This window comes from Dama dama, chromosome 1 (genome assembly GCF_033118175.1).
Source record: "Dama dama isolate Ldn47 chromosome 1, ASM3311817v1, whole genome shotgun sequence".
Classification (NCBI taxonomy): Eukaryota; Metazoa; Chordata; class Mammalia; order Artiodactyla; family Cervidae; genus Dama; species Dama dama.
In genome coordinates this window covers 50596238-50616556 of record NC_083681.1, presented here as the reverse complement: position 1 = coordinate 50616556, position 20319 = coordinate 50596238, and the positions used below count along the sequence as shown (strand labels likewise).

The 20319-nt window shown below is 36.6% G+C and overlaps 2 protein-coding genes across 5 annotated transcripts in view; one reads left to right on the top strand and one right to left on the bottom strand.

The window, feature by feature from the left end:
* The window catches only part of NUP98 (nucleoporin 98 and 96 precursor), a 91757-nt gene that overhangs the window by 19010 nt on the left and 52428 nt on the right, over positions 1 to 20319 (bottom strand). For all 4 annotated transcript variants that reach the window (XM_061149052.1, XM_061149061.1, XM_061149070.1 and 1 more), the window contains 8 exons: positions 18538 to 18654; positions 17083 to 17381; positions 14540 to 14653; positions 13479 to 13617; positions 7143 to 7320; positions 6217 to 6381; positions 1094 to 1276; positions 229 to 385 (listed from right to left, as the gene is read on the bottom strand). In XM_061149052.1, the coding sequence (XP_061005035.1) occupies positions 229 to 385; positions 1094 to 1276; positions 6217 to 6381; positions 7143 to 7320; positions 13479 to 13617; positions 14540 to 14653; positions 17083 to 17381; positions 18538 to 18654 (1352 nt within the window). The remainder of the gene's footprint in view (positions 1 to 228; positions 386 to 1093; positions 1277 to 6216; positions 6382 to 7142; positions 7321 to 13478; positions 13618 to 14539; positions 14654 to 17082; positions 17382 to 18537; positions 18655 to 20319) is intronic.
* On the top strand, positions 18731 to 19186 carry LOC133061010 (small nuclear ribonucleoprotein G-like). The gene has a single exon (XM_061149090.1). It carries the CDS (start codon positions 18796 to 18798, stop codon positions 19024 to 19026), a length of 231 nt encoding a protein of 76 aa, XP_061005073.1. The 5' UTR covers positions 18731 to 18795; the 3' UTR covers positions 19027 to 19186.

The following is a 20319-nucleotide window of genomic DNA, read 5'->3' as shown; positions in this document are numbered from 1 at the left end:
GTCTGATAAAAATTAGGAGAACTGAGCTTAGTAACTTAGCCACACTCATAAGCAAATAAAAACAAACCCCTAAACAAAACACAAATGCTTTTTTCCCCCATACAACTTTTGCATCTGCACCAATGGTTGTAGTTTGGAGTTGTTTGCTACAGAAGTTGACTCAGCTTAGAAGATATGTGAAAAGCGAGACTTTACAGCTTTCTTGTAAAAGAGCATCTTTTACAGTACCTAATGAACGAGGTTTTGATGAGTGAGTTGCTGAGATGGGGAGCCTGGGAGAACATATTTCTTGAGAAGTATCTGCTTTAGAAGGAAGGCGAGTGATGCGCTGATCCAGGACCGTATCTACATCTTCATCATCAGCAAGCAATGATGCTTTCATGATCTAAAAAAGCAATATCTATAGAATGAATGTGCTCCCCCAAATCCAAAGGCCATAAAAGAAAAACGTAGCTTGCAACAACCAATTAAAAAGCTCTGCCTCAGGTCATGTCCAGAGCTAGTACAACATTTGTGTGACTGACTGTTATACTGTATGTGCCTGAAGGACAGAAGTTATAAAACTTCTCTGCTTTGTATACAGTCTTACCAGAGGCTGGCACACAGCAGCAGCTTACATATTTGCTGAATGAATTTATTTTAAAGTCAAATATAAGCCAAAGGCTAAATTCATAATATGACAAAAGGCATAGGCAAGGAGAAATTGAGACAGCTTAAAGAAACTTGTAACTACAATAAAAAAATAAATAAAACACTTCTGTGGAGCACTTTCCAGAGCCTCAAAACCTCTCTGTAAATGAAGTTAATATTTTATAGAGAAAAATCAGTGCTCACAGATGTTAAATGACTTGCCTAAAGTCACACAGTAATAGTTACGAAAATGGGCCTAGAATCTAGGTCTTCTGAATCTCAATATAGCCTTCCTTCCACCAATGGCAAAATGATGCCTGAACATGGGCCATATTCCTGTTTTTTTCTCATTCCAGTGACCGTTCAATGGCCTTAAGGGACTAATGAAAGAAAAGGCCTGGTATTAAGAAAGGAAGATGAATACAAGTTGGATTCTTATAATAAGGGTGGGTTAGGACTTCACCTGTAACACATGTGGATTAATTCCCAGTGAAGATGCAATGTGTGTTGAGGCGGACATGGGTTCCTGATCCTCAGGCACGCTCTCTTCTAACATGGAATCCAAAACTGGCTCCTGGGTGATATCTACCATGTCACTGTCCAGTTCCACAACCCTCCCTAACTGCTCCACCTCTGGGCTCTGGCTCTGTAGACAGCAGAAAGATCAGGGAAGCAGCATTAAATGACACCAGATAGACATAGAGCTTCTAGACCATATTTACTTTATTCAAAATATGATATAACAACATTAGATTTTGCCCATTCTATAATAATGTGAGGTAATGTATTTGCTAGAATATTGAAGAACAACTTCCCCAAAACTCCTCTATTATTACTTGGGATCCAAATGAAGATTCACGGAATTACCCTTTCATAATATTATGGTCTGGAGCCTGGACCTAAGCCAGCACCCATACTGAAAAAATAGTCAACCTCAGACTATGATTATGCCTTACTTGATTTAGTTAGCAACTATAATTTTCTGATTTATACAGAGTTACCATGACCTCACAGTGCCTTGCAACCAGAGGCCATGGGGAAGAGAGAATAAAAGACACAAATATCAAAGTCTCTAGTACCTTTGCATTTTCTTAAAAGCATTTAGAAATAAATTTCTAGTTATCACAAACACAATTTTGGGCCTGGAATTTATATTTTGGGAGACTGAATCCTAAGGTTAGATCCACCTGTGCAGTATCACATGGAATATTTTATCAGATGAAAAATGTGTTTCCCAAAAGAAAAAACAAAGTACTACTAGGAACAATTTTAATCTGGGAATAATTCTTTTAGGTTTAAATATGTTTAAATGTGTCAAGAGTTAGATTTACAATTATTAGGGAGTTTTAAAGATATAGTCATGATTAACAGTCTATGGTTTGAAAAGGTAAACATTCATAAAGCTGAAACATACTGTAAAATTGGCTCAGTGCAAATTCACATTAAATATGTCCTAAACTCACACATGATCCGGTAAAATGTTAACAAATGGCTATGCTAATTTATGAAACATTCTCAAAGCCCTATTTTTCTTACATAATATATCATCTGTAGATTACTAACCTTCCACAATTTCTGGTTTGTCTTTCATGAGTGGCCTGTTTCACAGTAAACTTCAAATGGATCCAATTATACAATAGGCGGTTAAAAAAAGTTTCGTGATTTTTTTGAACCAAGAAATGACCATTAGTGTAACTTTTTAAACTTTATTTTCAATGGTATATTATCTATTACTCCCCTGAATTCCTTTAACAAATATCCTTACTGAAAGGATGACTACTGCCATCTATAACTGTAGAAATGTTGAGGTGTTGGATATGTAGTGAATTGTTACTTAAATTGTGAACAATTCCTAAGGACTGCTCTAACAAAACTGGAGGCTAAATGGTTAAAAGACAAAGTGATATAGATGTATATATTTAACCTATAGGGGAGGCTACAGGCAAGCTACTTTGATGCTTTAAAATTCTAAAAAAAAATTAAAAGCCCTGGTGGTAATCCTCCCATTATAATTACAGGAATTAGAAGAACATTCCAATGCCCCCCTGGTATGTTCATTTTTAACCAATTCACTTTTAAGAAAAGTTGTAAGACTCCCCATCCTCTGTCAAAATGTCAGGATACTCTTTTCTGTTGGGCTCCCATAATACCTTGTCTATACCTATTTTATACAATGTATGTTATAATTTCATGTATATATTTTTGTCCCACCAGATTATAAACGCTTGAAAGCAGATATAGCCTACTATTTTCTGTATCTAACACTAACCACATTGTTAAATTCACCACATTTAGTTATTTAATGCAGTGCCCGCCACACAGGAGAAAAGGCTAGTAACTATGAAAGGATAAGGAGCACGTATAGATGAGAGGAAAGGGAGGAGAAGGAGGAGGAGAGTTTCAATTTACTATACTATTCAACAAAGGACTAACAGTAATAAAAAGAGGTGCTCATTTAGAACACTTTTAGAAGCAAACTGGTATGATTTTATCAAAGTCTGGAGACTGAAGGACTCAAGACTATTTTTAAGAATGCTATACAATCAAGGTTTTATTTACTTCATCCTCATGCACTGACTTCAAAACTAATATCATCTAATGAGTGGATGGAGGAAGTCAATTACTATTAAAACTATGAGGACCTGGTAAACTCCTAGAACTCTCATGTGTGAATTTTAAGTATATCTAAGTAATTGCAATAAACTATCCCAAAAGACGTTATTTTCTGAGAAATCTTTGGAGATCAGGTGCTTCTTCAGAGCCAGCCCTAGAAAGAAAAGCAGACTGATGACAAACTGGTGACATGCGAAACACTTATAAGGAAAGAAGGGTGTGGGGTGGGGAGCTGAGAGGTCCATTACAAACACCCAGTGAACAGACAGCATCTGTAAAATGACTCTCTTTAGACACATGGAAGGTGAGGTTTCAGGACTGAAACCTTTCAAGTTTTTAGAAACTTCCCCTCTTCAACAGGCTAAATTTAGATAGCTGCCACTTCATTTCTTTTCTTTTTTTTAAAGTAAATACAAGATAAAACAGAATTTTCTTCTAAATTCTAATCCTTTTTTTCCCCTTTAAACAGTTTTTACAGTTATTTGAATATGCTTATCGAGTGAACAATGCTAAGTTCCTGAGCAAGTCCACTAGTGTGCCTTGACGGGACTGAACCCAAGTTATACTGCAGTATAAGGCTGAGGAAAAAGCTATTTCTCTCTACCTCTATGCTAAAGATCTGAAGTCTTTTGACAGTTTTGAAATCAGGCTGCACATATCTCAATCACCTGGAGGAAAGCATTTAAGATATAAATATGCCTGAGCCCCAATGCCAGACACATGGAATCGAAGTTCTCCAAGGTACTTATGCAATCAGCTGAACCCTGCGTCTCAGATCAGCATTTTAGAACAAATGCTCCAACTACCCAACAAATGTTTCTACAACTGCCCTAATCCATCTGTGGTTAAGGTTTTTCTGCCTTTTCTCTAATTTAATAGAAGGGGAGTTCTCTGGTGGTCTAATGTTTAGGGTCTGTTTTCTGGTTGCTTAGATTCACCTGATTTTTTAGGAACAAAGCAGGGTTTAAGAATGAACTACAAAGAGGGGATTGAGAATATTATACAATAGTAGGATAAATGTAATCATTAAACAAAACTAGGTATCTTCCTAATGCCTTACGAAATCACCCAACCCTTGCCCCAGCTGAGAAAAACAGCTAGAACAGACCGGAGGAACACAGTATCACAGAAATCAATCTCTTCAGGGAGCCGGGTGACAGTGTGAAGACAGTCATCTTGATGCTGGGATGAGAAGATTGCTGTTTCCAGTTTATTCAGGTTATTTTCCTCATGCCAAGTAAAATGTAGCTTCTGTTGCTAATAACTTAAAAACTGCGCAGCCACTGGCATTTCTCCTAACATCATGCAGGTCACTAGGCATTAGGACAAAAAAGTTCTCCAGAGTTCCCTGTTTCTCCCCTAACACATTAGCCCAAATATCTAAACAAGTCTACCCATTTCTCCTTTCCGCATCCAAAAGGAGGACCATCTACTTCCTCAATCAAATGAGATTATCTGAAAAAGATACGTATTCATGATATTCTCTTTGCCCATCTTGATCCTTACCACCTCCCTTAGTCCTAGAACCTCGTTTTCCTGAAATTTTCTGGTGCTCAGTTTTTAAGACTCTCACCTACTGCAGTGCCAACACAAGATTTTATAGTTATTTACTATTTGTATTCTGGAAGTTAAAGAGCCTAAAAATCACTGATGGCCAACACTGTATAAATTTGATATGTCCAGAAGATGAAGTTCTTCTTTTTTAACTGTATCTTTAGGACCTTACATATAACTTTTATTGGGAGAAAAAGGTATCTGATTCTTATCCTAAGAAATACATATACTGTAAGACTAAAAAACCATGTTGGAAAGGGAGATTATACAAAGCACATGATTCAGACAAAATGAATGTGGGTAACTGGAAAATCGAGTTCATTTATACCATTTTTCTAGTTCGGAAGAGATGTATTCTAAATAGAGGGATATTCTAAATGCTATAATTATAAACATAAAAGTCAACATATTTCCCATTTCCCACTGATATCATATCCTCCCCCTCCCCCAAACATGCAAACATGAACATATATACACAAAAATCTCAAGAAAGTTGCCTCCCAAGAATTATTTAATCAATCATAAAAATCGCACATTTCAGCAGCCGTAAGAATTATAGCGTGGAAAATTCCAAAGATCCTGCTTTTAGCAGATGAGAGGTAGAGGATGCTTTACAAAGAAATTTTGTATCAAATTCTCTTCTTTGAAGGAATATGGCAGCAGAGGAAAAAAAAATGTTATAACTTGATTGAATATAAACAACATCCAAATGAAAGTAAAACTCTTTTATGAGTCAGCAAACAATCTACCTGATATTTAAATTACAAACCTTTCCTTACAAGGACAAAAGGTTTATACTGGCTTAACAATACCATAAGAGTATGATACAAGTAATTACAATAAATAATGCAGCCCCTACTCTCCCCAAGCCAAGTAATTCACTTATATTGTAAAGCTTATGTATTTTCATAAAGATTATGTATTGTTAAAATACAAATATTAAAGAGATTACCTGAAGTATAAGCAAACAACTTGAGAAAAATGGAGTTAAAAATCCTTGCAGAAAGCTAATTGAACTTTTAAAAAACCATGGAGGTAACAAAATTAAACTGCACATTAGGTAGTCAACAAAAGTAGGATTTACTTTGCATTAACCCACACAAGCAAAAATACTATCTTAAGTTGATCACTGAGCACAAAATTCAGCAAGTCCAAATGAAAAGAGGGAGGTGTTTAAGAATGACAATCTGTAGAAGGAATGATCCAAACAGCAAGAGAATTCTTTAAATCTCTCAAGTAAACACGAGATGCCAGTACCACCTCATGCCCTCCCCCTTGTACTTCTCTTAACGTGACTGCCAATACATTTGTACTCTTCAAAGTTCGAGGGATCATAGAACAGCTTTGTACTAGCTGAATGACTTGCTTTTTCAACTTCTGTATCATGGACTCCATTCAAATTCATTGTCCCGTCTCTACCTGGGGTGGAGGTGCTGGTTTGCCATTAAGAGCCATCTGGAATGGTGTAGCCTGGCCTGCAGGAGGTAAAGGGGCAGTCTTCAACTTCTTTGTACTAGTTTTGGAAGGCCGTTCCTCCTCCTCTTCATCAGAATCCTGAAGGCCATACTTAGAAAAATGAGAGACCTGAGGAGAAAAATTCAACAAAATCAGTTTCAAAACTGATATATTCAGAAAGGCTGCAATCTTGCAGAATTTGCTTTAAAAAAATAATAACGGAGAGGGAGATCAAAGTATTTAAAGCACAGTGAAATGCCACCTAACCACATTTTATTGTTTCTCTAAGATTTAGATGGTGTTTGGTAGGTGTGCTAGTTGCTCATATAATTATTAACTTTACATTAATGCAGAAAAAAATATCCAAAAGAGCCATTACTATTTTTACTTATATATACTGCCTAGTTGTTCTTGACCTACACAAGGGCCTTCAACAAGCTAAATAATCCAACTGGTCTAGAAGAGAAAGAATCCACTGGACTAAACTAGCAAGGAATGGAGCAAGTCAACTTCTACACCCTAGAAATCTTTAAAAGAAGAACAATTATTTGAGAAAACTGATTTATCAAGAGATAAAAATTTTGCCTGATATCCCCAAATTAGAAAAACCACACCAAAGAAGTGTATCTAAGTGGTTATAAGATAGGATGAAGTTTATAATAGCTCCATACTGCTCTGGGGTTTAATGAGATGTGTAATTTGAAGTAAATTATGGTGTATCTTTAGATCAATCTTTACATCTTTTTCCTAATCTGTAAAAACAATTTAAGAAAAGACCTCTTCTAACACAGTTCATAGCTACAGTTTAATCAGAACTATGTAACTTATATACTATACACCATTTATAATTTCTAACTACAGTTTACGAGAACAAGGTTAAGCAACTATACCTTAAACACCCAAGAACCCGTTTCAGGACGGTACTCTTTGAACTGAGCTCCCTGTTTCCTTGAAACTGCTTCCAATCTTCCCTCGTAGTTGATATCAGCAAGTCGATCTGGGCTCTTTATTAAACAGCGAGATGTTTTATCTGTTGGCCAAACTCCATCCAATGTAACTTCAGCCTTTCTGTAATGTACAATCAAATAAAATGTAAATGTTTCATATTTATGACCAGAAAGCCAAGTAACATCTATATATACAGCAAAAAAGGTACCTGTATTACTTTGGAATTATTCTGCAGATGTTTCATAAACCTGAGTCTTGGCTCCAAAGGTAGTTAGCCTTAAGAGTAAGGAATTATCCCCATATCAACTAGCTAAAGATCTGGTTCAAGAGAATCAAACTCCACTTATTTCAAACTACCATGGCACATCAATTATTTACAATCTGATTTTAATAACTTTTAAGCCATGCATCCTTGACCAAGTCTAGTCCAAAGACCTAAATCTTAGTGAAGGTCTTATACTACTACTGTACTTTGTAAAAACAACAGTAATAATAGCAGCAACTACCACTAATGACAAAAGCTTGCAGAATGAGGTATCAGGAGCATCACAGTATTAACATTAACCATTAAATAATGAGTGTGAATTGATAATAATAATGGTAATGTATTCCTTCTAATAGCAACATCTGAGATTAAGGACTGTGCCCTTATTCATTCAGTATGCCTTGCATCTAGTACAGTGATTACCACATAAAAACAGATGAGTTTTCTTTAACATTATTTTCTATTGAGGTAAGAAGGAATAATAAAAGTTATCACTATTCTACTGCTCCTATGAATTTGACACTCTAGATGCCTCAAATCATGTGACTCTCAGTATTTTTCTTTCTGCAGCTGGCTTAAATCACTGAGCATCATGTCCTGAAGGTTCATCCATTCTGCAGCATGCGAAAGTTTCCTTCCTTTTTAAGACTAAGTAATATTCCATGGTGTGTATATACATTTTGTTTATTCATGGACACTTGGGTTTCTTCTATCTCTTGACTATTATGAATAGTCCTGCTATGAATATGGGTATGTACATTTTTCAAGACTCTGTTTTCAATTCTTTTGGATATATACCCAGAAGTGGAAATGCTGGGTCACTCCTAATTTTTGAGGAACCATATACTCTTTCACAACAGCTGCACAACATTCTCACCAAAATACACAAAGGTTCCAGTTTTCCATACTCCTGCAAAAACGTTATTTTTCTTTTAAATTAACCTCCTAATGGGTTGAGCATCTTTTCATATGCTTGTTGGCCATCTGTCTGTTATATTGTGTATTCAAGTTCTCTGACCATTTTTTTTTTAATGGTTGAGCGACAGTTCTTCATACTCTGGATATTAACCCTTTACGCTAGAGACACAATTTGCTGACTCTTCATTTTGTTGACTGGGTTCTTCGACGTACAGAAGTTCTAAATTTTGATGTGAAAGTGAAAGTGAAGTTGCTCAGTTGTGTCCAACTCTTTGTGACCCCATGGACAATAGCCTACCACGCTCCTCCATCCACAGGATTATCCAGGCAAGAGTACTGGAGTGGGTTGCCATTTCCTTCTCCAAAGGATCTTCCCAACCCAGAGATCAAACCTGGGTCTCCTGCATTGTAGGCAGACGCTTTACCATCTGAGCCACCAGGAAAGCCCTAAAAATTCTGACGTAGTCTAGTTTATTTTCACTATTTGCTGCCTATGCATTTAGAATCATATCCAGGAAATTCTTGTCAAATATGGTGTGGAACATATTATACCAGTTTTTTTTATAGTTTTAAGTCTTATGTTTTAGATCGTTGATCAATTTTGAATTGATTTTTCTTTATGGCACACGGTAAGGGTCCAACTTCATTCTTCTGTTACGGATATCCAGTCTTCCCAAAACCATTTGTTGAAGAAACTGTTCTTTCCCCACTGCATGGTCTTGACAACTCTGTCAACATTTAACCATTTACGTGAGGTCTCCTGTGTGGGCTCCCTGTTTTGTTCCATATACATTTGTCTTTATGCCAGTAACAGTTTCAGTTACTGTACCTTTGTTTTCAAGTCAGAAAGTCTGATTCCTCCAGCTTTTTTTTTTTTTTAAGGTTAATTTGACTCCTCATGGTACCCTTGAGATTCTTTACATTTTAGGATCATTTTTCCTATTTCTGCAAAAGATGAAGCTTGGATGTTGACACGGATTGCATTAAGTCAGTAGGCTGCTTTGGGTAGCATGGATATCTTAACAATTTTAGGGCCTCCAATCCATGAACATGGGATATCTTTTCATTTATTTGCCTTCTTTAATTTCTCTTAACAACATTTTGTAGTTTTCAGTGTACAAGTTTTTTGCCTCTTTGGTTAAGTTTATTCCTAAAGTATTTTATTCTTTTTGATGCCATTATAAACAAAAATGTTTTCATAACTACCTTTTCAGATTGTCAGTGTACAGAAACTCAACTGATTTTACTGTGTTGATTTTGCATCTTGCTACCTTGCTAAATTTGTTCATTAGCTGTAAGCTTTTTTGTGTGGAATTTTTAGGCTTTCTACATATAAGATCACATCATCTGTAAAGAGAGAGAACATAACATCTTTCTTTCCAATTTGAATATCTTGAATCTTTATCTTGTTTAACTGCTTTGGTTAAGACTTACAGTATTATGTTGAATGCTGGTGGCAAAAGCAAACATTACTGTCTTATTCCTGATCTTATAAGAAAAGCTCTCAGTCTTTAACTACAGAAGATCCCCTGGAGAAGGCAATGGCAATCCACTTCAGTATTCTTGCCTGGAGAATCCCATGGACAGAGAAGCCTGGTGGGCTACAACCCATGGGCTGGACACAACTGAGTGACTAACACTTCCTTTTCTTTTTATGATGTTCACTGAGGAAAGAAGAGAAACAAAAGGCAAAGAAGAAAGGGAAAGCTATACCCAACTGAATGCAGAGTTCCAGAGAATAGTGATGAGATGAGGACTTCTTCAATGAACAATGCAGAGAAACAGAGGAAAACAATAGAATGGTAAAGACTAGCAATCTCTCCAAGAAAATTAGAGATACCAAGGGAACATTTCATGCAAGGATGAGCACAATAAAAGACAGAAACGGCAAGGACCTAAAAGAACAGAAGAGATTAAAAAGAGGTGGCAAGAATACAAAGAGAACTCTACAAAAAAGATCTTAGTGATTCAGATAACTAAGATGGTAGAGTCATTAACCTAGAGCCAGACATCCTGGAGTGTGAAGTCAAGTGGGCCTCAGGAAGCATTACTACGAACAAAGCTAGTGGAGGTGATGGAATTCTAGCTGAGCTTTTAAAATTCTAAAAGATGATGCTGTTAAAGTGCTACACTCAATATGTCAGCAAATTTGGAAAATTCAGCAGTGGCCCAGGACTGGAAGAAGATCAGTTTTATTTGAATCACAAAGAAAGGCAATGCCAAAGAATGTTCATACTACCATACAATTGTGCTCATTTCACATGCTAACAAGGTTATGCTCAAAATTCTTCAAGCTAGGCTTCAGCAGCACGTGATCTGAGAACTTTCAGATGTACAAGCAGGATTTAGAAAAGGCAGAGGAACCAGCGATCAAATCGCCAACATCCACTGGATCATTGAAAAAGCAAGAGAGTTCCAGAAAAACATCTACTTCTGCATCATTGACTATGCTAAAGCCTTTGACTGTGTGGATCACTATAAACTGGAAAATTCTTAAGAGATGGGAATACCAGACCACCTTATCTGCCACCTGAGAAACCTATATGCAGGTCAAGAAACAACAGTTGGAGCTGGACAGGGACTAACAGATTGGTTCAAACTTGGGAAAAGAGCATGTCAAGGCTGTATACTGTCACCCTACTTATTTAACTTACATGTAGAGTAAGTACATCATGTGAAATGCTCGGCTAGACGAATTTCACGCTAGACTCAAGACTGCTGGGAGAAATATCGACAACCTCTGATATACAGATACCACTCTAATGGCAGAAAACAAAGAGGAACTAAAGAGCCTCTTGATGAAGGTGAAAAAGAGTGAAAATGCTGGCTTAAAACTGGTCCCAGCACTTCATGGCAAATAGATGGGGAAAAAGTGGAAACAGTGGCAGATTTTATTTTGTTGGGCTCCAAAGACACTGTGGACGGTGACTGCAGCCACAAAATTAAAAGACACTTGCTCCTTGGAAAAAACCTATGACAAACCTAGGCAGCATATTAAAAAGCAAAGCCATCACTTTGCTGACAAAGGTCCATATAGTCAAAGCTATGGTTTTTCCAGGAGTCATCATGTACGGAGGTGAGAGTTGGACCTAAAGAAGGCTGAGCACTGAAGAATTGATGCTTTTGAATTGTGGTGCTGCAGAAGTCTCTTGAGACCCTTGGACAGCAAGGAAATCAAACTAGTCAATACTAAAGGAAATCAACCCTGAATATTCATTGGAAGGACTGAAGCTCCAATACTTTGGCCACCTGATGTGAAGAGTGGACTCATTGGAAAAATAACCTGATGCTGGGAAAGACTGAAGGCAGGAGGAGAAGGAAGCGACAGGATGAGAAAGTTGGATGGCATCACCCGACTCAATGTGAAGGACAGGGAAGCCTGATGTGCTACAGTTCATGAGGTCGCAAAGAGTAGGACATGACTTAGCGACTGAACAATAACAAATGATGTCCACTATGAGTTTTTCTAACATGGCTTTTATTATGCTTAGTAGTTTCCTTCTAACTCTATTTTCTATCATGAACAGTGTTAAATTTTGTCTAGTGCTTTTTCTGCATCAACAGTGATGATCATTTTTTTTTTTTCTTTTGTCCTGTCAATGTGATGCATTACATTCATCAATTTTTATATGTTAAGCCATCTGTACATTTCAGACACAAATCCTATTTGGTCATGGTGTGTAATCCAGTTGATGCACCACTCAATTCTGTTTGATAGTTATTTTGTTGAGGGTATTTACATTAATATACATTAAACATATTGGTCTGTAGTCTTCTTTTCTTACAGCACCTTTATTTAGCTTTGGACTCAGGGAAATGTTTCCCTCACAGAGTTAGTTAGAAATGCTCCCTCCTCTATTGTGGGGAAGAGGTTGAGGAGAACTGGTATAAATTTTTCTTTAAATGTTTGGTAAACTTCACCAGTGAGCCATCTGGTCCAGGGCTTTGGTGGAGCTGTAGGAGCAGGGGATACTGATTACTACTTCAATTTCCTTATTAGTTTCATGGTTCTTCACATCTTGTATTTCTTCCTGGTTCAATATCAGTGGCTCTTTGACCTGGCCTGCATTAGAAACTAGTATCTCACACTAAAGATACAGAAAAAGGGGAAAAAGAAAATACTATTACAGGACTTTCCTGGTGGGGCACAGTGGAAAAGAATCCACCTGCCAATGCAGAGGACAAGAGTTCGATCCTTGGTCAAAGAAGATTCCACATGCCATGGAGCAAATAGAGTCCTCGCGCCACAACTACTGAGCCCACATGCCACAATTACTGAAGACTGTGTGCTCTAGGGCTCACAAGCCACAACTACTGAGCCCATATGCCACAACTGCGCCTACAGCCTGTGTTCTGCAACACAGAAACCACCGCAATAGGAAGTCAATGCACCGCCGTGAAGAGTAGCCCCCAAGCACTGTAAGAAAAGAAAGCCTGCACGCAGCAACAAAGACCCAGTGCAACCAAAAATAAAATAATTAAAAAAAGAACAAAAATACTACTAAAAAGTGTTTTCCAAAAGGTTTTGGAAACAATTGGATCTGATAATATTATGGAAAGGAGTCAAAAAAGTACAAGTATAGCACTTCTTTATCACTTATACTTTTTATTGTTTTGGCTTCGCTGGGTCTCTGTTGCTGCACACAGGCTTTCTCTAGCTGCGGCGAGTGGGAGCTACTCTCTAGTTGCGGTGTGCCGGCCTCTCATCGTGGTCCCTTCTCTTGTTGTGGAGTATGAGCTCTGGATGCATGGGCTTTAGTAACTGTGGCTCGTGGGCTCTAGAGCACAGGCTCAGCAGTTGTGGCACATGGGCTTAGTTGCCAAGCACCATGAGGGATCTTAGTTTCTGGGCCAGGGATCGAACCTGTGTCCCCTGCATTAGCTTGCAGATTCTTAACCTCTGGACCACCAGGAATGTCCCATATCACTTATATTTTTAAGTGAAAGCACAGAAATAATAATCACATACAATAATCACATAGTAAGTCTAAGAGACAAGTTGCAGGAAAATGTATATAATACGAATATACCTGTGTTAACAGAGAAAGATTGTGATTTACCTGATTAGTTGTTAAATATGTAAATAAATTCATACCTATTTAGTCCTTCACCCACAGGTGGTTTTTGGTTATCATCTAAGTAGACAATCACTTCTTTCCTTCGGATATGTACAATGTCATCTAAATTTAGATTAGTCAAATTCACATCTCCTTCAAAATAGATTGAACCATAACCTATAAATCAGAGCAAAGAGTTAGAAACTCGTCCTATATAGAAGGCAAATACCCACTTTATACTTCCAGTGAAGGAGCAAGCAGCTTTAAACATTAATCAATATTTTAAATCACCCAGTAATTCCTTGAATGAGTTATTTCATCTTTAATATTAGAAGGTGACATCAAATACATTGTTACCTGGCTTAATATATACATTTGTACAGTACTTATGTTATCCTCAAAGAAGCCTTTTAAAATCTCTCCCCAAGTATCTTCCCAGATACTTAACATGCATGTTAAGTTGCTTTAGTGTGTCTGACTCTGTGCAACCCTATGGACTATAGCCTGTCAGGCTACTCTGTCCATGGGATTATCCAGGTAAGAATAATGAAGTGGGTTGCCATGTCCTCCCTCCAGGGAATCTTCCCAACCCAGGGATCAAACCCGCCTCTCTGAGAACTCCTGCACTGGGGGACAGGTTCTTTACCACTAGTACCACCCGGGAAGCCCTAAGTATCTGTATGGCTCCTATATAAGCAACCCTTGGCACCCAGCCTATAGTATGAATTAAAATACTTGAGCTCTTCATTTAATACAATACAGCAAGATGAGATTTTTTTCCCCAAGAAAATTTTATCTATAATAACTTAATAATATGAAACAACCTAATTATTACCCATCTCATAAATTTTCTCACTTAGTATTTGCTATTTACAGTATTTTAATTGTAGAAAATTGCGATGAGCCAAATAATTGCTAAAGAATATTAAAAAGTTTTAGTCTTTTTGTTACTTGTTAATCAAAGTGTCCATTTCAGGCCAAGGTAGTCCAAATGTAGGTAAAAAACAAATTTAGCTACCAAGCACTTCCTTCACTTAATTACAAAGACAAGGTGCAGATTTCTGGCTTATACACCACTAACTCCTAAATTTAGACTCACCTTTACGACCAATAGTGAAGTCAGAGACAATGCACTCTCCTTTTTCATTGGTAATTTTAGCAAGGTCATCCATGGATGGAATAGTATAGTAGCCAACCTTAGTGAGAATGATGCCTACAACAAAAGAAACCAAAAATAAAGTACTGGTTGTGACTGACATCAGTTAGAGGAATTTTCAGCAATATTCATTTCACTTTTTCATTGTAAAAATACTTTTAGAGTGGATAATTTAAAAAATTACCTGATAGAATCAGTAAATAAATTACTATATAAAAAGAAAATATATAGGAATAAAGCATTTTTCCAAACTGGTCTTTTTTTCTACTCACCCCTGAGCCCAGCTGATTTTCACCACCCCCCCTCTCCCCAGCTGATTTTTTAAGAAACACCATTCCTAAGAGAAACCAAGTATTTAAAAAAAACCAAGGATTTAAAAAAACTTACTCACACGGTTAAGTAAGTTTGGAGAACATACATATGACAGTATACTACACATTCTTAAAACTCATGGAAATCAAGATGAAAAATCCTGCATGAGAAAGTCATGCAGACAACTGGAAACTTAAAGGTCTACATTAATGTTATTTTATTTTTTTCCCATACATTAATGTTATTTTAAAAAGTACTAACTAGGTAGATAGCAGAAGAAATCGAAGAAAATACAACATGAGTATGCTTGCTCTAACCACTCCTGTTCCATTAACAGGCAGAGATCAGGCTAACCTGCTTTCTGAGAAAGGCCCATACAAGAGTTTAAGGCCCATACAAGATTAAATTAGTCTCCAGCAATGCCCACTCAATATGCTTAAGTTTTAGGGGGTTGTTAGAGTGTTCTTGAGACTGGAATTCTAAATTGGGAGGCAACAAAGAAGGTCAGTGAAAAAACTAGAAACAATTTAAAAAAATCATAACTGAGTATTTAAGATGTAGTATCATAATGAACGCATGTAGGTGTCTAAATACAAACACAGATAACACAGGACTCTTAATGTTAAACAATAAAGTTGTTTCCTTAGTGCACCATGTGACCAGAAGATATATACGAAGGCAATAAGATAATTAAACATAGAAGAAGTTTATAGACACATTAATATATACTGCAAAATAACCTCAAAAGTTCACTAAGAGCATGGAGAAACTAAATTTGTCACATTTATATAATGCAATACTACATGATAGTAAAAAAGAACCAAATGCTGATAAATATACATCATGGATAAAATCTCATAAGAAAATGCACCTGCCAATGCAGGGGACACAGGTTTGATCCTTGGTCTGGGAAGATCCCACATGCTTCAGGGTAACTAAGCCTATGCACCACAGCTACTGTGTGCCACAACTACTGAAGCCAGCATGCCTTAGAGCCTGTGCGCTCCAACAAGAGAAGCACCACAATGAGAAGCCTGTGCAGCCACAACTGAAGAGTATCCCCAGCTTGCTGCAACTAGAGAAGGCCCGTGTGCAACAAGCAGACCCAGTGCAGCCAAAAATAAGTCAATAATTAAAGCTGTTAAATGTTTTAAAAAATATATTAAAAAAAAAAAAAAGAACAGGAAAGGGAATTCCCTGGCATTCCAGTGGTTAGGACTCTCTGCTGTCACTGCTGAGGGCAGGGTTAGATCCCTGCTTGGGGAACTAAGATCCTACAAGTCACGTGTCCTGGCCAAAACATAAATTAAAAACAAACAAACAAACTAGGAAGAACTAATCTGTGTGACAGAAACCAGACTATGGTTGATTTCTGGAGATGGGAACACAAAGGAACTTTCCAGGGTTAAAGAAATATTCTCTCTTGAGTATATGTGTTTGTATATATGAGTATACATACATATATATATATATGTGTGTATATATATGTCTAAATTTATTGAAATGAACACTTAAGACCTATATACTTCACTATATGTAAACTGTACCTCAGTTAAAAGGGGAAGGGGAAATGTAATGATATTGTCAAAACCCAAATGAGATAAGTCAGCAGAGAAAAAAAGACAAACTTTAAGCATCCCATCAAGATAACTTCAATCTTGCAGTTTATGCTATGTCACAGGTTAGTTGGCATAAACTAGTCAGTTCATCGTTGGGGACAAAAAAGAAAAACACAGAACTAAAGTGATAATAACCAAACAACCATTAACATTTGAATGCCTACTCTATTCTGGCATTATGGTCTGTATACTTTAATTCAAATCTCAAAAATCATATAAGTAATTACTGCTATAATTTTAATTAAAAAAATGAATAGGCATTCTATGTGAATTTATGAAGCTAAACAAAGTTATAAGGATAGTCCCTCTCGCTACAAAACTTGGGGTATTTAAAATATAACAGGATAATTAATGAAATGAATTCTGACTACTCCAAAGGTACAAAACGATGTGAATTCCAAATCAACCATAGCATTAGTGACAAATGTTCAAATGTTAACTTTCATAAAAATGCAATAAAAAATATTTAGAAGTTCAGATAGCTAACTTCTATTATGATGAAAATATGTGATCAATAAGAGGTCTCAAATGACTGGTAAGAGATCTGAATCTGACCTGCCGGATGTATATGGTAAGTATTATTTTCGATTTCTTCTCGGTCATCCTGCAGTGACTCCTCATGAAAAGAGGTCTCTTCACTGCTTCCTTCCAGTCCATTTCGCAAGGCAGCACGCATGTTTAATGCAACGATGGTATCATCTACACTGTTGCTGCTGTTATGTTTATTTCCAGCACTTTCTGGGGTTTGAGGAATGGGTTTGGCAATAGGGTTAGTATAAAAACGTGACACAAGAGAATCATCTTCTCCATCCTGCTGATGATTCTCATCCACTGGTTTGCTCAGAAAACTGAATCTGAAAAGGGAGAAAGTAGTGAAACAGCAACAATCAATCATTACTAGGCCTTCATTAAGTATCTGACACTGTTCTATATAACTCCATGTATTAAAAATTCACTTAATACTTACAGTAATCCTATAAAATAGGCTGCTATCATTCTCTGTATTTTACGGAAAACTCAGACACAGAAATATAACTTGTCAAGGTCACAAAACTATAAGCGCTAGAGTTAGCACTGTAACTCACGAAGACTGAATGTAGATTCCATGACTTTTTAACTGATCTATTATAATGAATGAATGAATCTGAGTGTCACAATTTTTAGCTTAACGAGGGGAGGGAGTATCTACTATGTGGGGGTCAAATAATCAGTAGTGAATTGCATAATATAAAACTGAAAAAATTTTAATTTTAATATTATAATCAATAGAGTATTAAAAAATGCTTCATTATTGAAAAATCAAACTAAAATTTTATCCAAAGACGAAAAAACAGGAGTGCAAAGACATATATACAAAGATTTTTCACTGAAGCACTATTTTGAATACAGGAACACCAAAATAATCTAAATATCCATTAAAAGAGAACTGACTGAATTATCTTACATTCATAATAATAGTTACAGAGTCACTTAAAAAGAGGCAGGTTAGCCATATCATGTTGATAGCCATGTTGATAGTAAATGGTTACAGAATATCATTTCATGCATAATCACTATAATATTTTAAGAATATACTCAAATAAATTTCAAAACCATTAGAAAATATGCTGAACTACTAAGGATTACTGTATATACTTGTACTTTCTTCTTTACATATTTCTATACTGCTTTGAGGGGAGAGCTGGTTACAGTTGTTGTATATCACTTTAATAACTATCACAAACAAAATTTATTTTAAGAGGGGTAAGGGGAATCACATGCATGTTAACCCTGTCCAAAACAACATACATGGATACCAAAAAGGTTTTGCAGAACTGAATCAGGAAAAAAATAATTTCAGTATCTATAGTACTCAAGAGGTAAATACACAACATAACTTCTAGGTGCTCATATGCCGTTGTATTTCCAACTTCGTAAAATTTCTTGAATGAATAAATACTAAGCTCAGAATCTCCTCTAAATGAAAACAAGGCTCTCGACCAGAAATAACCTAAAAGAGCATTCAGTTACCTCTCTCCATTTTCTGGATAATCAGATGGTGAAGCTAGATCTTCTGACTCACGATTAACAGGAGAGAAGAGACTGCTATTGTTAAGGTTTTTCAAAACCAACTTCTTAATGCTCTTCCTATAAACAGAGATCAAAAGAAAAAAAAAGAACTCAGGCACACAAATTACACTAAAGACTATCTTAAAACCTCAAGTAGGAAAGGGAACTCTTATTCAACTCATGTGCATCTAAAAAGTGACCTAACGCAGAGTAGACATCATGAGCAAAGCACACCCTCCCGAGTTGAAGAAATTTATGGACAAGAAGTTATCATTGAAATTAAATGGTGGCAGACATGTCCAAGGAATATTGCGGGGATTTGATCCCTTTATGAATCTTGTGATAGATGAATGTGTGGAGAGGGCAACTAGTGGGCAACATAACAATACTGGAATGGTGGTAATACGAGGAAATAGTATCATCATGTCAGAAGCCTTGGAACGAGTATGAACAACAGCTGTGTTCACCAGGGAAATCAACTGCTTCCATGTGTCCCCTTCTCCACATTTTACTACCAGAAAAATTGGGTTGTGTACATTTTCTTACTGAACTTTTTTGTTAAATAAACTTTTGTAATAGCCAAAAAAAAAAAAAAAAGTGACCTAACAAGTTCAGTTCACCAACTCAGCTCATATATAAATAACCAGAACATAAGGTCTCAAATATAGGACACTCTGGTGTTTAGAAGAATAAGCTAATTAAGCACATCAAAACCAAGTAAGAATTGAGCTTGAAAATACTCTTCCTTGGCTAACTCCATAAGAATCTGTCTAGACACTAGTTTACTCCCCACACTGTGTCATGCATTTCAATTATTTTTCTACATGCCTTTTTTCTCTTTAAAAAACATTTTTTAATTTTTTTGGCAGTCAGATTTATGACTGCTCCTGCATAGAACCTGGCATGTTGTTTTGAAGGAACACTGTTGTTTGACTCTTTTGTGATCCCATGGACTGCAGCCCACCAGGCTCCTCTGTCCATGGGATTTCCCAGGCAAGAATACGGGAGTAGATTGCCATTTCCTTCTCCAGGGGATCTTCCCGATCCAGGGATCAAACCCATGTTTCCTGTGTTGGCAGGTGGATTCTTTCCCACTGAACCACCAGGGAAGCCACTGAAGGAAGACAGATGTTTAAATGAGAAAGGTTTCTTTAAAAAAAGACAAGAAAGAGGGGTAAAAAGTTCTGCTATCCAATGATGTAAATGACCACAAATATCTAAAACGTTCAAGTTTGTGTACAACAGGTTTTACTTAAAGCAAGAACCTCTATAGTATACCAGCTTACTAAGTAGAAAAAACACATAAAATCTTAATCAACCTCCACTTAAAAAGTCAATGGATTAACTAATACACTCCATTTCCTCTTTTTAAAGAAAAAAACCAACCACTGGGAATTCCCTGGAGGTCCAGTGATTCAGACTCTGTGCTTCCAGTGCACGGATTCAATCTCTGGTTGAGGAACTAGCTCCAGCATGTTGTGTGGCGTGGCAAAAAAAAATAAAAAAAAACACACACCCTGCGGTGTTTGTTCCTTACTTATGTATGCTAGGTATACGCCTCATTGTAATGGTGCTATTAAATAAATATTAAGTAAACCAATGAAAGAGGCAATTGACAACAAAAAATTATTACTTTCATGAAAAATAAAACTTGCCCTTCTATTGATGGCAGACTAGGTAATGAGGACTAATTCTCCTAGGGAGGATCACCAGAAAACTCAGAACTCTTTCCAGGCATGAAGA